Genomic DNA, 17195 nt, shown 5'->3' with positions numbered 1-17195 from the left:
AACTTGTTTATAGTCAGTCAGGCATAACGAAAAGTGCAATGATCAGGAGTGAGGCTGTGATGGCAGAGAGCAGGAGAGAGGGGAAGGAATGTGAAGAGTCAGACTACTTTAAGACGTTTTGCAGGTTTTTCGTTGCCATATTTGCTCTAATTGAAAAAAACCATAATTGTCTACTTTGTTTTATCATTTATATAAATGATATAGGTACCTAACTCAAGTTCTTAATATACCTACTACTGGTATATTGTTTGTCTGATTTGAATTGTTAACTAACGTATTAAAATTCAAATAAGTATTTTAAAATAATAAAATATCCATACTATAGAGTGAAAAGTTAATTAACACTTTGTTTCTATAGTGTTGAATAAATTATTGGGCGCTGTTGTAAATAAAAAAAAATTTAATAACATACATGTTATCTCACTTGAACTGAACTGTATTTTCATTGGTAACGTGACTTGTGAACATCATATAATTATCAAAATCATTTAACAATCTTACAATACACTAACCAAGTATATGATATAATCAATGTAAGAGTTTAGTAAAACATAAAAAAAAAATAAGATGAAATAATTTGATGGTTACGGATAGTGACTCACATAAAGTACCAAAACAATATTAATTCAAATATAAGTTAGTCATATTTCAGATGTTCTAATATTGACTAAATGTACCTTATTAGTCTTCATAAACAATATTCTAAGCGACTTAAAACAAACTACATATATTTACCGGAATTAGTTATTCTCAGCGGCAGTAGCTACAACTACTGGTTATTGTTACTAAAGTTGATTATTGGTACAAACTCAAAAGTTAAATTTTAACAAGATTTAATCTCAATTGGCAACAAACAAATTCATTCATATAACAGTATGTTTTGAACACATCAGAACAGTGTACATTAAATATCAAATATTATTACATTGATAGAAAGTTGTGAAGTTTATTTTAAATGTTGAGTATGAATCTGTGGCGGAAATTAATTTAAATTAAATTAAAGTTAAATTAAATAATATAAATGCAATTACAATATCTGATCGCCTGAAATATAACTTTGAAGCTTTTGAACTCACAGGAACAAACCAACCTTGTTTTGAAGCAGTGAATGAAATAATAATCCCAGTTTTTGAGATTGACGACGTTCCAGTAGTGCAGCATAATTTCTGGGATCAGACTTTGAATTAAGCACCTTCAGTCATTCTTCCTTCCACATTTTGGACCAGAATTCGATCAGAAATTGAATTGGCTGAAATTGAGAAGCCTCGATGACAGCAACACGGGACTTCCTTCCGCATTCGTTCCAGGACTCATTCCGGAATTGCTTCGGACTGGACTTTGATGTAAGCCTCGGACAGGAACGTTCTTCCTTCTGTGTAGATCTGGAACTTCTTTTGTTCTCACGATTTATTTAAATTGTGAGGATCTATTTCAATTACTTCAAATTATTGTGGACACGCTGAATTTTCTTAAATTAATTATCTTGAAGTATTATAATTTCCAATGTCGTGTTCAATCCACAGAATAAATACAGTCTTAATTAGAGACTTCTGATTTTCAGTTCTAATGATTGTGAAACTTTATATTTAGAATGTTTCACTGTTGACATTACTAATGATGGTGCTTTTGTCCTAAATAAAACATAAGTGGATCTGCCTCGAAGAGAAACTAAGCAGCCAATCTCATGATTGATATTACTAATTCGTACCTGTGTAAATTGATAGCATTTAAGAAAATGAAATTTGGTACAAATATTTTCATTGGTGGTAGAAACTGTTTACATAAAATCAGTACTTGGAGATAAAAACATTAAATCATATAAATAATTATGAAAAATATGAAAAAAATCATAGAGAACAAACCTAATTAAACTCTGAGAAAATAATAACATTTAAGACAGTATGCCAAGTCTTTGCTATGAAGGATTCTTTCCTTTATACTAATGACCTTAATATCCACAGAGGGATTAATTTCGTTAACAGTTGTTATCTGCTTCAAAGTGACATTACTGAAATTGACAAATGGTGCAAACTTAATCTTGTTTCTCATAACAAGTTAAATATGTATTATTTCCTTCACTAGGAAAAGTCAACCAATTAGGCATGTTTACCTATATACTTGATAATACTCAAATTTCAGTATCCCGTAGTATAAAAGTTCTCGGTGTTATCTTAAGACTCCGAATTGTTTTTTTTTTCAACTACATGTCACACCTCTATTATCCATTTCCTGCCCGCATTAATTAATTACATAATGTTTTACACCTCAAATAGGGATTCTATTATTAAGCTTTATCTACCTTTAGTCAGATCTAAATTGGAATGATGTTCAGTAATTATGAATATTATTAACAATTCTGATAGTGAAAAAAATAGTGTATGTCGTGCCCACCATTAATGTTCTCAGACTGTCGCTGAGCATGTCACAAATGTGAATGAATTAATTGGAGTTGTAGTGTGCAGTTTAACTTCTAATGCACATCGTGTTTACACATCCAATATTTTATTTGTTTATTTTTAAAATGGTTGTAGGTATATTGTAACACCTAGTTTTGTTTTTGCAGGTTCCTTCTGTATGAGGTGCGAGCTGCTACCAGCCCCGAGGTGAAAGCCCTGGAACACCTGCAGCTATTGCACACGGAGCCTCGATGGAGAAAGATTGTTCGGAATATCATAGATGACATGAGACTGGCTAAACACAGCCCACTGGCCAAGCCTGAAGACATTGTGAATGCCAGTATACAGGTATCGCTCATTGAATACTTACATTTTACATGTTTTATTTTAGTGGCAAACAACCTCCACCAATTTTTACTTCAGTGAGATGTGTGCAATTATTTCCTGTTTCTACATGTGCTGCGAGGTACTAGACTAAATTATATTCCCATTCAACTTGTATTTTATTGGTTATAATAATTGGAAACAATTAATAAATTTACTCAACTCGTAAGATACTATTCCTCCTTTGATCTTTAGTTTCTCCAAAAGAAAATGCTTACCTACAAATACAAAATGTGCTTCAATTAAAAATACTGGTGCATTAGATAGTATTATGCACAGGTTATATTATAGACCTTGCATTTATTATGCTGCTTCAGCGTGAACAGATCTTTGAGACTTTTCCATATAAGCAGAAGACTTTCTTACACCGTGGGGAGCCAGTGATTATCAACATTTTATTTTAATGTGACAGTTGACTAGACACCCTTGTTTCTTGTGACTGCATCCTGAATTGTTAACTTGTTAAATAACCTGCTGTTTTTATGCTTATTAGAAATATGGATGAGTTTTCCTGCAAAAGAAGGAAATTATCAATATTATAAGCAGCATCCCATTCTGAAATCTTAAAACTCTGGAAACAAGATGATCTTAAAACAAATAAATTTGCCGAATGTAAACACAATTGATTGTAAGATTAACCCCTATTTCTGAGCTCAAAAAGTTACAAAAATATTTACCTTAAATTCAAGTAAATTTAAATTGTAATATTAATTATCATTGTAATTTGCTGCCTCACATTTAATGAAAACTTGGTACTGCTTAAGCAATGGGATGCACATTAAATCTTACAAATGTATAACTAACCTGCAGGTTGATATACACCAACTTGAAAACATTAGTTAAAATAAACTGGTTGTTCTCCTTTATAAACTATGAAATAAATGGTCATTGTGTTAAATGAATATGTCCTTAATTCAGTTTTTGTACTTTGAATTCAACATTTTTTTTTTTACAATAAATACCTAGAAAGGCATTATACTCAAAATTTGTGTATTTAGGTCATTACTCTTTACTTGAACTGATTGTATTTGTTTTTTGTTAAGTCTGATTGGGTATGCTTATTCTCATACCAGGTTCGTCAGATATATTGGGGATGGAAATTATATGAAGCCAGTTTACCTGAAAGACGTTTACATCTGAGATAACCTTTTGTCAGCGTACTCATGCATATCAGCAGAAAGCGTACTGCTATTCAAGGAAATCATGTGCTGGTGGTTTCTATCTATAGTTGAATGTTCATATTGAATGTTACATGTAATTACTGAGCAAATACAATGCTTGTTTGTATTTAGGTTTTGAGACTGGGGTTTGTGCCAATTGTTTCAGAGCCAAGGTGCTGGTGAAGGTAAGAGCAAGGAGTCGGATGATGAAGGAGGTGTTGCAGAATTTGCTCCGGAAGAGGAGAAGAAGGATGGAGGGAGTGGCTATGCAGAAACTGAGGAGAGTCCGCAGCAGACTTGGGAGAACACCATCAACATTCTTTCAGAAACTTCAGGTACATTACATTTATTTTGTTTTAAATTAAAAAAAAAGATTTAAGAAAATTTGGTTTACGTTTCTTCATCTACTGTCATGAGCTCATTAGAGTGAAAGGACTCAAATTCAGCATGTTCATGTGACCCACTCCCCTTGTCTTACTTCAAGGCAGGGTTGGTTTTTTTTCTGTACAAAAGCTATATTTCCCATCCCAGTGGGAAAAACTGGTAAATTCTGGGAAAAACTGGTAAATACCAGGTAAAACTGGTAAATACTCTATAATTAAAAATATGTATGTCTTATTTGCAATATTGTATATTATTTTCATATTTATTAACATTACTGTGTTTTTATTGATGAAAAAATAGAAAAGTATGCTTTGTAAATTTATTTTGCAATATTTTAGAAAATTATTTGTGGAATTAGAAACATTCTGGAACTTACATTTGGCACATGCATAAAACTTGTAATGAGTGTACTGTTAACCACCAAAATTAGTGAGAGGTACATATTTATTTTTGTGCCCTGCAATAAGCACTATGTGCCCTGAAATAAGCACCATGTGCTCTGGAATGAGCACCATGTGCCCTGGAAGGAGCATTGGTCTGGAATGTACAGCCATGTTGTTTATGTTCATCAGCTGCAGTGATAAGGTACTAGTTTCACAAGTGGAAAATTAAAATGCCAAAAACTTCAACCAAAGGAAAAGGGGGAAGACAACTCAATTCTATTTGGAGTAATTTCAACCAAAGTGAAGATGCAAGTGGCAAGTTAATAGTTAAGTGTAAAGCATGCAATCTAGTAGTAAGTGCAAAGCTAACAGAATGGGAAAGCATATTTCACAAACTTGTTCTGAACTTAAAACAATTAAAACATTCATACCAATTCTTGTTCTCAAGCTAGTATAGATTCCAGTGTGGCAGCAACTAGTGATTGTGATGAAAATTATCCAAGTCATTCAATTGCTAACAGACCTACAAGCAAAATTTTCTACAGGTGTAAAACATTCAGTCAACAAATTCAACCTTCTGTAAGTGACTTTGTAATACACACTTCAACCGCAAAAAAAAAAAATAAAAAAAAAGAACTTGATGTCAAAGTAGCACAATTTTTTAATGCATGTAACATTCCATTTTCAACAGTAGAAAACAAAAATTTCACTGATATGATATCTGTATTGAGACCTGGCTACAAACCTCCAACCCGAAAATGTCTTGCACAAGATCTTCTTGACAAGATAACAGAAGAGCTTCAAGAAACTGCTACACAAACTGTTTTTGGCAGAACTGTCACTCTCATGCAAGATGGCTGGAGCAATATTCACAATGACCCGATAATAGCCAATTCCATATACTGCAATGGTAAGAACATCTTCATTTTGTCAGTAGATTGTGGCACTAATAAAAATACAAGTGACTACTGTAAGAAACTTGCTTCTGAAGCAAAACTTGCTGCTGAAACAATGTATGGGTGCACTGCGAAAAGTTTTGTTTGTGACAATGAACAAAAAATGGTTTCAATGAGGCAAAATCTCTAAAAAGAAGGCATTGTTCCAATTGCATATGGTTGTGCATCACATTACTTGAATCTCCTTGACAAGAGCATCAGTGTTGAGTCACTGATGGCCCATGTTGTCGAAGTGCAAAAATTCTTCAGGAGTCATCACATCCCAGGAAGTTTACTGAAAGAGTACTCTGGTTCAGTTAAACCACAAATCCCAGACGAAACAAGATGGAACTCTGAGATGGCCTGCTTACAGACTTTTATTACGAACAGGCCATTCTACTTGCAAATTTTAGACATGCATGAAGATGTAATTAATGACAACATTAAGTGCATAATCAACAACAATGGTATCTACAAAGAGGTGAAAAATATGTACAACTAGTTGATAGAAACGGGTATGTTTCAAGAGCTACTCTAAATTCTTCTTCTGGAAATGCATTTGAAAACTATTGACGTAAAGAAGTTTAGAAACTATCAAATGACCATTAAACGAAAATCTTTCTTTAATGCCAACAATAATTGCATCACAGACTTCTTTAGCATTTGTAGTTATGGATTTAAATGATAATTTTCTCCTTTTGTTTTGATCAGTTTGCTCCACTGAAGTACACATGTCCTCCACTTTATCTCTAGCAACCTGTACATAACTTGCAAACTGCTCAATACATGTTTTGATTTTTACAGAGTCAATGTCAGTGGTTTGCAGTTGTTTGAACAAAATGTCGTGTTTTGTCTTCTACTCGTTCTGAATTACAGATATCTTCTAAGCACTCAATCAGCTTGTTCTTTTGCTCAAATACAGTGTTAACTGCCTGAATGTTGACGCTTGCCAGCCCTCTCTATATTAAATATCACGTTACTTTACGTTATAATCAAACCCAAAACAAGTTTTAATAAGCTCAGAAACAATTCAGGGAAAAAGGTATTTCGGCAGTAGGCCTACTCGCGTAATATGCGGCAAGGAATCTGTGCAACGTCGTAGGTTATAAACAAAGCGACGAACAATAGAATAATTAATTAAAGCAATCAACCATCTTCGCCCTTTATTTTTCACGTTGCTATAACCACACATATTTACTTCGGAATATAATAGTAAATATGGACGAGTTATGTACACAAATGGATATTTTTCTTTTGCCACAGCTGAACATGTACATTGTGACACCATCTTGTGATCGGCGATCTACCAACTATATTTATATTTTATAAGAGTATAAAATAAGTTGTGAAAGCAAGTTTAAATACTTTTTAATACATAGGATTGAATATATATGTATGTATATATAATTATTTATGCCACGTTTATCTTTTCTTTTTAATTATTAATATCTAGTTTATACTTCCACCACCAGGGCAGGGAAATTTCGGCGAGATTTTATGCGCACGCATCTCATCCCTTCCAAATGGGAGTTAGTTCGCCCCTCCCTTCCTTTCTTCGTTCCTGCGCTTTTCTCCCTATATAAAAGGAAGGTCATCCACCCGAAGTCAGTTGATCGGCTCGACGGCCAGTGAGGCTGGAATCCGCCCACTGACCACAGGACGATCCTAGGGGGAGCAGCAGAACAACTGGCTATCCGTTTTCTGCAGGTCGCACCCCTCCTTCACGAGTCAGGGCATCCGAGGACCTATCTCGGCATAGGGAATTTGTCCCCCCCCCCCTTTCTTGATGCTAGGGTGTATAGTGTAATTTTTTGTGCACGTGAAAGTCATCGCAGACGACCAACTGAACTGTGTATTTATCCCAGACAATTAAAGTACTCTTGTGAACATAACGCCATTCTCAATGAATAGTTTAGCCCCATCCCTCACCCCACTAGCTATTCACCTGCATACCAGCCGGATGTGAATCCTACTGCAAGACCAGCTCGACCTTCTCTACAGGATACCTGGCTCTCACCCAAGAGGGCTCGGTGTGAGAAGAATGTTGAAAACCCATCTTGTGGCTGCCAATCTTGGAAGTCTCTTTTTCACAACACTGTCAAGTAGTTTTGTCCTCTGCGAAGACCGAGGAAAGAATGCTGGGAAACCTGACAAATTGGAGAAAAAAATATACAGAACTGTTTATGGCTGCAGCTTTCTGCAAAACTAAATTTAACTGATGAGTATAGCAGTGAATGTAATATGCAAAAGGATACTGTTCTCTCATTTTTGTTTGCATTCCATTAACACGTCCACTCATGAAAGCAGTACCATCATAGCACTTCACAATTAATTTCGTCTTGTTCTCTCCCAGTTGCGAGTCTACTTCTGAATATAGATTCAGCATCTAAACCTTCTGGATTAAAAAACCCCCAAAATCTCTCAAAAATGATGCCATTTCTCTCGCATCGAAATACTAATACCATTTGTTGTGAAGTGGACACATCAGAGGTTTCATCTACCATTACAGCTAAATAACTTGCTTGTTTTTTTTCCTCTGAAATTCTTTCCCTGCAAATACACAACATGCTTTCTAACAATTCATTCTGGATCGTCTTTGAAGTACCTTTAAACACAGTGGCATTTTCTAAGTGTTCTTTCATTGCAATGTCGATCGAGCGTACAATATATGCGAGGCCCCTGAAGACACCAGGATTTTCAGAAGTTTCACTTTCATCATGCCCTCGTAACGCCAGTTCAAATGCTCCACAAAATTTACACAATCTATCAGTCTACCGACATTATATCTGTTCCTGTCCATGTTTATGTTTTATGTATATGCTGTTTTTGCAGATTAACATTTTAAATGCTATTTTTTTTGCTAATTTTTAACAAATACTATTTTAGCAATTTTTTTTTTCCAAATAATTGATTTGTTTTTCCAACTAAATTAGTTTAAATGTCAATTAATTATAAAATATCTTTTATTTAAAATGCTACAATGGCTACATATTTTTTAATGGTTTTCAGAATTTTTATACAGAATCAGTAGCGTAGCCAGGATTTGTGTATGGGGGAGGGGGGGGGGTGTTAAGAAGCATGGTTCCCCCCCCCCCCCCCCACTTATTAAAGCGGGGGGTCCGGGGGTCCTCCCCAGGAAAAATTTGGATTTTAAGATGTAAAATATTGCTATTTGAGCAGTTTTTGGTACTTAACTTTAAATATTGTAATGGTAAAAATATGATTAATTTTTTAATAAAAAAAAATTGTTTGAGTGATGAAGTAAGAAATTAATTAAAGATATTTTAATCAATCCAAGTGCCTTCTCCACGTCCACTCAAAATCATAAATCATGCTCAAAGCTCGACAATACAAAAAAAAAAAAAAAGGAATAAAAATGGTTGGGTTTCGGCAGAACTGGCCTATTCCTGGAAACAATTAGCTTTAGCTTGAAGAATTACCCAGTCACCACCTGCTTATAATTACCGCGCTGGTTAAATACAATAGGTGTAAGATATTTGAAAACTTGGGACCCATCAGGGCATCACAACCTTATAACTTCTGCTCGTGACAGGGGTAGGGGAAGGGCAGGAGAATCGGTAGGGCTCGCTTACTCTTCCCCTCCAGTGCAGTAGCCGGTGATAGCAGTAAGACACCCAGGCTTTTAGCTAACCCGCTTTCAGATAAGAAAAAAAATGGTGGCTAAGGGGGGGGGGTGGTTAGAACCCCTAAACTTCCTTCCCCCCCCCCCCCCGGCTAAGCCCCTGTACAGAATGTATCGTTTCACACTTAAATTTAACTCAGTCTTGTAGTTTTTCAGTGATCTGACTCACTTTATTTTCAATGGATGAAAGGTTTATGTTTCACTAAAAAGATGAAAACTAAACAGGCATCACACTCTTGCATTTTGCTTAAGTGTGAGTGTGAGGACAGGTGAACCGCAGCAGTCAGTACTACAGTGCTTAGTATACCCTTAAATGGTACACGTGACCCATGAGGTGATTTTCTTGTTATCCATTTTCTACACTAGTTTTTGTGACCAGCATGCTTCATGATATTGCCATGACTTTGTGATGCAGCCAAGTTACATGCAACTGAGATAACTTCAAAATGTAAGCCCAGTGTAATTAATCCATTTGATTTGTGAATTACAATGATTTAAACCCGTAACTTAACGTTTACTAGCATATTGCATTACCAATTTTTTTTAAGTAAAATCTGCATTAGTATTTTTGGTATATTTATCTAAAAAATAAATGAGCAAATTGTACAAAAAAGAAATAGTGTTATTTGTAGGTATTTGTTTGTATGAATGTTTAGTTTTGAAACATTTAGAATGTAATTATTATGCTTTAAACAAGTTTTATTTTTAAAGAGCTAATTTTACAATAGTAGATGCTGATTCCACAATAGAAGATGCTAATTTCACAATAGTAGATAGAGTTTTTTCCAGGCAGGACAAAACCCAGATTTTTTTTTGCAAATGGGTAATTATGGCCGGTGAATTTTCTCAGGGTACTTCTGTTTTCTTACCCATTCATTCCATCAATGCTAATTCTCTTCGTTTCTAATGAATCCAATCTCTATCATCTTTAGTTTTAAGGCTGAACTATTTGTAATAAAGATATGTATGTTGGTGTTTTATATACTTCACAAAATGACATTTACTACAATGTCGGACAGGAGTAACAGACTGTAGCATGCATTGGCCTCCTTCAATTGCCATTCATACATACCTAACTCTAAGTAGAACTAGTGTCCTTTCAGGTAATCAGTGTTGACCCTGCATTCGGTTGGGAACAAAACATGGATGTTAATTAACTATAACTATTTTCTGCACAGGAAAGCAACAGCCAGTGACAGTTTTTTCTGCTGATGCTCTGAAAGTCACATCTGCAATTGTTGAGTTCATAATGCAAGAGGAAGGAGCTGATGTAGAAACCTTAAGAAAAGTTTTGTATTGTCAGGTGAGAGGTATTATTAGAAGTAAGCTCTGATAGATTTAATGATAAATGACAATTTCAAAAAACATTGATGTCTTACCCTTTATTTAAATATTGTTTTAAAAATAAAACATATAACTTGATTGTTGTTGTGTGTAATGCAAGGTAGTGGAATCATTCATAGTGAGATCTGTTATCATATTAAGGATAACACATGAATCAGTTATTGCAATCAAGCAAGGTGGCATATTGTACACTAGTTGTGTATTTTGGAATATTTGGATTTCTATTCTGTTCAGTCTTCTTGTTGTCAGTTTTTTTATGTTTCCTGATCACTCCATAGCAAATTGCTCATCCTATGCTCAGGAAATTCGTATCATCAAGGTTGAAGCCTCATTCAACACCTTTTACTTTTCTTGATTTAGTTAAATATTTTATGAGCCTCTGTAAAAATTTTCCAATTTTGAATGCAATGTTTTCATGTACAGAAATGTTGTACAATGTTGATCACTTACACAAAAAAAAAACTTTAATGCCTGATAAAATTATGTTTAATGTTATGTTAAAATTATGGCAATTCATATTATTGAAGATTCAACCTTAATAATCTTAGATGAAATTAACTGAAATCATTATTGTGTATAAAATTCAGAAACACTTTAATTCAGCTTGTTCAAGACGAGGCTGTCCTGGATTAGTGATTTTGCTGGTTCATTGAACGGCAATATATTTAATGGTAATACAAAAATTAATTAACTTACAGTTCAATGATAAAAAAGTTGAAATAAGCTTCTTTAATGGAAGTTCACAGTAAAAGTGATATGTAAACCACTAGAAAACAAGTCCATCAGGAAGAAAAACTGAACATGAGCGGCTCATTTTGTGACAGATTACAGATGTGCCAAATTGAAGACTGCCATATTAAAGAGTGGTGCCAAGTAGGTAAATGTGAAATCAGGACAATTTTTTTTCTGAGTATACTATACTTGTTGATAGTCAATACTCCTTCCAAATCAACTCTTCAAACATGCAACTGGATTGGTTTGAGAGTATTTGGTATGTCTCAATAAGAAGGTTCTATATATAGATTTGTAAACTTGTAACATAATACTTTTAAATACAACCTATACCCACATTAGCAAAAATTAATTGGGTGGGGATTAGTTTAGATCTTTATGGTTATAATCTTGGAAGATGTGTAGCTGCTATTTATTCATGTTTAATAGTTACCAAAATATTTTTATTTTAGCCAGGTATTTTTGATTGTTTATTATAATCGGTTTCAAATTTTGTGAACACATTTTTTCTCCATATTTGACATTGGTATCTTCTTTCTTTTAAATTTCTTGTTTTGAATAAATTTATTTTTCATTACTTGTATTCCTGTAGTTTCTGTTGGCATGAAATTATGAAGTGAAGTGAAGTGTTGTGTAGTGAAAGTATATTCTAAAGAGAACTCATTCAGATGTATGACATGCAGGTCCAGAGAGCCAGAATAAGAATTCAGGGAATGGAAATGATGCATGAGCTTCTCAAACGAGATTATTTAATACCATCCATCAAGTACTCTCTCCTGAATGGTTGGCTTGGACTGGCTCACAAGAAAAACTTTCTTTGGTATGTATACATTGTTTAGTTTAGTTTTGATGTATTGCATCAAGCAGGGGTCGCCAAATGGCAGACCGCGGTCTGCATCCGGATCGCCGACCCATTTTGTGCGGACCACGAGAACACAGCAACTTGCACTACAGAGTACGTAATTTAATAAAAATGTTTCCCCCGCATTATATTTGTTGACGTCAATTCGATAACGGCCAGGCGAAGTAACGAGCTAACAAGCGAGAAAGAGTTCACGGATTGCGAAAGCGTTGATTGTTGCGAGGGGCGTCGCGAGGGCGGGAGTAATCATGCGATCGCGCTGCCGGCCGCCGGGAAGTCAGTGTTTTGTTTTAATTTTGAGTGACGGACGCGCGACGATCCATGTGCTTGAAATATTAAGTTTGCTTGTTTACTTTACGAGTTTAAGTACCTACCTGTTTACATTAGCGAGTTTTATTACTATGGAACCGAAAAAAAGAAAATTTGAAGATGAAAATAGACAGTGTTTTCCAGAATGGACCGATTTATATTGTTTCACGCTGCCAAATTGTGCTGGAGCACTATAAATGTGCTTGATTGGTAACCAAACAGTGGCGTTAATTAAAAGCTCGAATATAAAACGACATTATGATACCAAACACAAATCATTTGCTGAAAACTTTCCACTTGGTAGTGATTTGCGTAAGTCTAAAATTGCAAGTTTACTATCAAGTTACTCATCTTTGACCCAGATCATGTTGCTCAATGACTGAGCAGGAAAAATGTGATGAGGCTTCTTTACGTATTTCTTGGACTCTTGCTAAGCATATGAAACCATTTACTGATGCTGACGTAGTTAAAGAATGCTTTCACGAGGTGGGTAATGCTTTATTTGAGAACAAAAGGGATGTTGTTGAGACGATACGACAAATTCAGTTATCTGCTTCTACTAGCACCAGAAATACACACGTTTTAGCAGAAGAAAACCATTGTGATGTGAAGCGGCAGTTAAATAATGCAAACTATTACGCCTTGTCTATGGATAAATCATACGATATCACTGATACAGCACAGTTAATTATTTTTGTACGCTACCTGGACCAAACGAGAGAAACTTTTGTTGAGGAGATATTGGCTCTTTTGCCGCTATTAGGAGGAACCCGAGGAGAAGAGATGATCAAATCACTGATGGATTATTTTGATAAAGATGAGTTAGACTTGAAAAAGTTTTTATCGGTAACTACTGACGGTGCGCCAGCAATGGTTGGGAATGATAAAGGACTAGTTCACCTGTTGAGTAGCAATGCAAGATTGTAATGAAAATTTGATTTCGTACCACTGTATTATTCACCAAACTGTGCTTTGCTGCAAACTCAATCATAATTTTGAGCGTATTATGCAAGAAGTGATGAAAATAGTAAATTTTCTTTGTGTGAAATCATCACTGCAACATCGTGAATTGAAATCATTTCTTGAAGAAGTTTATCCACAATATGATGATCTACTGTTGCATAATAATGTGAGATGGTTAAGCATAGGTTGCATTTTAGAAAGATTCTTCAGCATTTTAGAACACTTGAAGACATATATTTTCAACAGTGATCAGACTTCAGCAATCACCTACTTAATTTTTCTAAATGAAAAAGAAAATGTAGCTGCCATTGCTTTCTTGACGGATATTTTTAAACATATCAATGACCTGAACCTTAAACTTCAAGGCACGGGAAAGCTTGTATGGGAGCTCATGTCAGAAGTCAAATGTTTTTCGCGAAAACTAGATCTCTTTATTAATGATCTTGGTAATGAATGCTTACACTTCCCCAATTTAAATAAAATCATCAGCAGTGACAACCAGATTGACGTCAGCCAATACAAGACGTTCATTACGGGTCTTAAATCAGAATTTAAAAAAAGGTTCACATATTAGAAGTAAATTGAGAATGTTGTAGAAATCCTCAGCAGCATTTACTCTCTGCATCCTGATGGTGAATGGAGCAACGAAGCTGCAATTGTTTTCGGGAGTGATAAAGCTACTCTGCAGATGGAAATGATCAATTTCCAAGAAACCACAGTTTTAAAACATAAACATGCGGAAGTTTCCAATGAATAGTTCTGGATAAAATTGGTGTGTGGTAATAAATATCCAGAACTACAAAAATTAGCTTTGAAACTTCTTACTTTGTTTGGGTCAACATATATTTGTGAAGCAGCATTTTCGAAGATGAACTTCATTTAGAATAAATTTCGATCTCGACACAGATCTCCAGTATTTAATGTCAATTGCTTGCACTTATTTTACTCCAAACTTTAGACAGATAGTCCGCAACAAAAAATGTCATTTTTGTCATTGATGTCAAATAATACCTTTGTTATTTCCGTAATTACATTTATTTAATAAATATTTTTTTCTATAAAATGTTTTGCGGACTGCGATGGTAATTTCATTTCTTAAAACGGACCCCGAGCGAAACTAATTGGTGACCCCTGGCATAGAGTGTATTCATAACAATGACATTTGAGATTTTGAGAGGATGTTTAATTTACTACATTTTGTGCATTTAATTATTAAATTTTCCAAACAGGACAGAGGATATGAAACTGGAGAGTTTACAGAATGAATGGTTGAAGGGGTGGGGGAGGGGGTGAGTACCCGGTGAAAACCCCTTGGCTCATGGCAATGTCTGCCACGTCTTCCATTTGTTAATATTCTGGGATTGACCCCGGCGGAAAAAAAATTTGAACCACCTTGATGTGATGCTAGTAGTCTGACCACTCAAACACAGTGGCACCTGGAAACCTTACAGTAAAACCATTATTTTCACATTGTGACTTTCTCTTCGAGAGCTTAGGTATTCTGCCAGAACTGAAATGTATTTTTAGTCTCAACATTAATGTTTATTTCATTGATTTCTATTATTTTATTGAATACCTTTAATAAAAATATAAGTACTCAACTTGTAAAATTTTTGTGTCCTCTTTTAGTTGATTGAAGAGTCTAAGAAGTATGCACCTACAGCTCAAAAGTTTTCCTGGTTAATACCTTCAAATAATTGGTTCTTAATCTTAAGATAATAAAGACAAAAAAATTGAACCCTTTTAATAAGTTTTAGGGGTAATTAAGTATACATTTTTTTATTCTTTTAGAATCTTAACAGATTTGTACAATTTTATTTGTACCTTGTGATCAATATGTGTAAACTTAACTACGCATTACCTACAATTGTAAGGTTGAAATTTTGTTTCAGGGAGGATTCAGTGTATTGTCTCAATAACATACAGTTGGTGAATCCTTACCAGAAGGTAGAAGTGCTCCTGGCTCAAACAAAGATTACGTCTTGGGCGGTCGAAGCATTGCGGGAACATGTTCAGATGGCCAACTATCCCAAGAAGGTGCACAAGCTTAAGGGCAAAGGCTCTCTGAATCAAGGCACCTACAGCTGGCTCAGAAAGATTCCATGGGCAAGGTAAAATACAATAGAGACTCCACAATCTATCTAGCTATGAATTCTGGCAATATTCTGTGCTGACTTGTATTGCTGCTGTGGTTGCTTGTGTAATTGAGATTGCTAATTCTGCCAATCTGACAGTAGAAAGCAGAGAGCTTGAGAAAATGTGCATATAAATAATTAAAAATTCTTTTTGAAGTTTATAATGATTCTCAGTTGTATTTGGAAGGGACAGTACTTATGAGCTGGGCCCTGGAGTTCTATGCATAGTTGCTCTGAATGGACAGGCATAACCAAAGTGTAAGTGGAGCAAAACACGGTCAGTTTAGCATGCTCAGATTACACATTAACTGTTGTAAAAACAATTCACCATTGTAATAATGCTGCTCTGTGTATCATTTTGAAAACCAAATCTGTCAACATGGAAAACCTTATTTTTGAATAGTCACTAGTGCTTTCTGTCATTTGTTGGACTGCTGTCTATTTACACACTGTTCACTATTCATGAGTCACCCTGATTGTGTGAAGGGAGTATGAGAAGGGACAAGATTATATGGTGAATTGCGATAAAACCGAAATGACACCGAAAAGCATGTCAATACAACATGTAACACCGAAATGTAAGTTAACACACCATAAAGCACCGAAATTCAACTAAAATCAAATAATCAGCATTTATAACAAAAAATTTACTCAAATCACATAAACTTAATATTTAAAATAGTAAATTCACTAAATGTAATTTGTTAAACAGGATGTTTGTACCAAAATGCATGTACTAAAGAGATTGTAAAAAATTGTTAACTTTTTTTTTTATCTTGCAACTGTTATTAGCAACTCAGTTTTGCATTATGAGGTTGGTACATTTTCCATACTCACAAATACTTGCCAATTTATTTTTATTGTTCTGAATAGATAACTATGCTTATTAAAAATTTTATATTGTAAAAGTGCAATACATATTAGTCAAGTCATTTAAGTGTGTTGTATTTGTTTTTGATAATATGATTTGATTATGAATAAACCGAATTAATAAAAAAAACAATAACGTAACATCAAAATCTCCTGTTTTTTAAAAATGTAATATACCCTAAAACCATATAATCTTGTCCTTAAGTATGAGGCAGTGTTTGTGCAGAGCCAGCCATTTGGCCTCTTGTATTGTTTAATAGCTTGAACAGTGTACGACTTCATGTTTTCAGTGGTTATAGGTTTTATGTCTCTAAACTTTTTGTTAGCAGTAATTCCTTGCAATCTATTAAATAACCTTAAACTAAAGGAAAATAAAATTAAAGTATGGTTTTTTATGGTTAATTCTATTTAGTACTTTTTTTTTCCAGGTTTCTTCTTACCATCTTGGGCATGCTGACTGGGAGCCATCATGCAACTGAAATTAACCTTATTGTCAATTCTGGTGTCCTAGCACTAATCCAGACTCTTCTTAGACATATAGGTAAGTACTTCCAAAGTAATGTAATTTTTATTATGTAGCACATTGATTTATCAAATCGTAATAGTGATTAAGCTTTTCACAATTGTTGACCAATTTTTATTATGTACGTACCTGTTATAGTTCCATGTATTTGAATGTAGCAATGAAACAAGGT

At 34.5% G+C, this 17195-nt stretch overlaps 1 protein-coding gene across 2 annotated transcripts in view; it reads left to right on the top strand.

Moving 5' to 3' along the window:
- The window catches only part of LOC134543153 (E3 ubiquitin-protein ligase HERC2), a 374433-nt gene that overhangs the window by 135172 nt on the left and 222066 nt on the right, over window positions 1–17195 (top strand). For both annotated transcript variants that reach the window (XM_063388026.1, XM_063388017.1), the window contains exons 27-32: window positions 2564–2744; window positions 4107–4275; window positions 10464–10588; window positions 12045–12181; window positions 15388–15606; window positions 16929–17041. In XM_063388026.1, the coding sequence (XP_063244096.1) occupies window positions 2564–2744; window positions 4107–4275; window positions 10464–10588; window positions 12045–12181; window positions 15388–15606; window positions 16929–17041 (944 nt within the window). The remainder of the gene's footprint in view (window positions 1–2563; window positions 2745–4106; window positions 4276–10463; window positions 10589–12044; window positions 12182–15387; window positions 15607–16928; window positions 17042–17195) is intronic.

The sequence above is a fragment of the Bacillus rossius genome, chromosome 1 (genome assembly GCF_032445375.1).
Source record: "Bacillus rossius redtenbacheri isolate Brsri chromosome 1, Brsri_v3, whole genome shotgun sequence".
In the NCBI taxonomy this organism is placed as follows: domain Eukaryota; kingdom Metazoa; phylum Arthropoda; class Insecta; order Phasmatodea; family Bacillidae; genus Bacillus; species Bacillus rossius.
The sequence above is the reverse complement of the archived record's forward strand: the minus strand, read 5'-3'. Positions and strand labels throughout refer to the sequence as shown.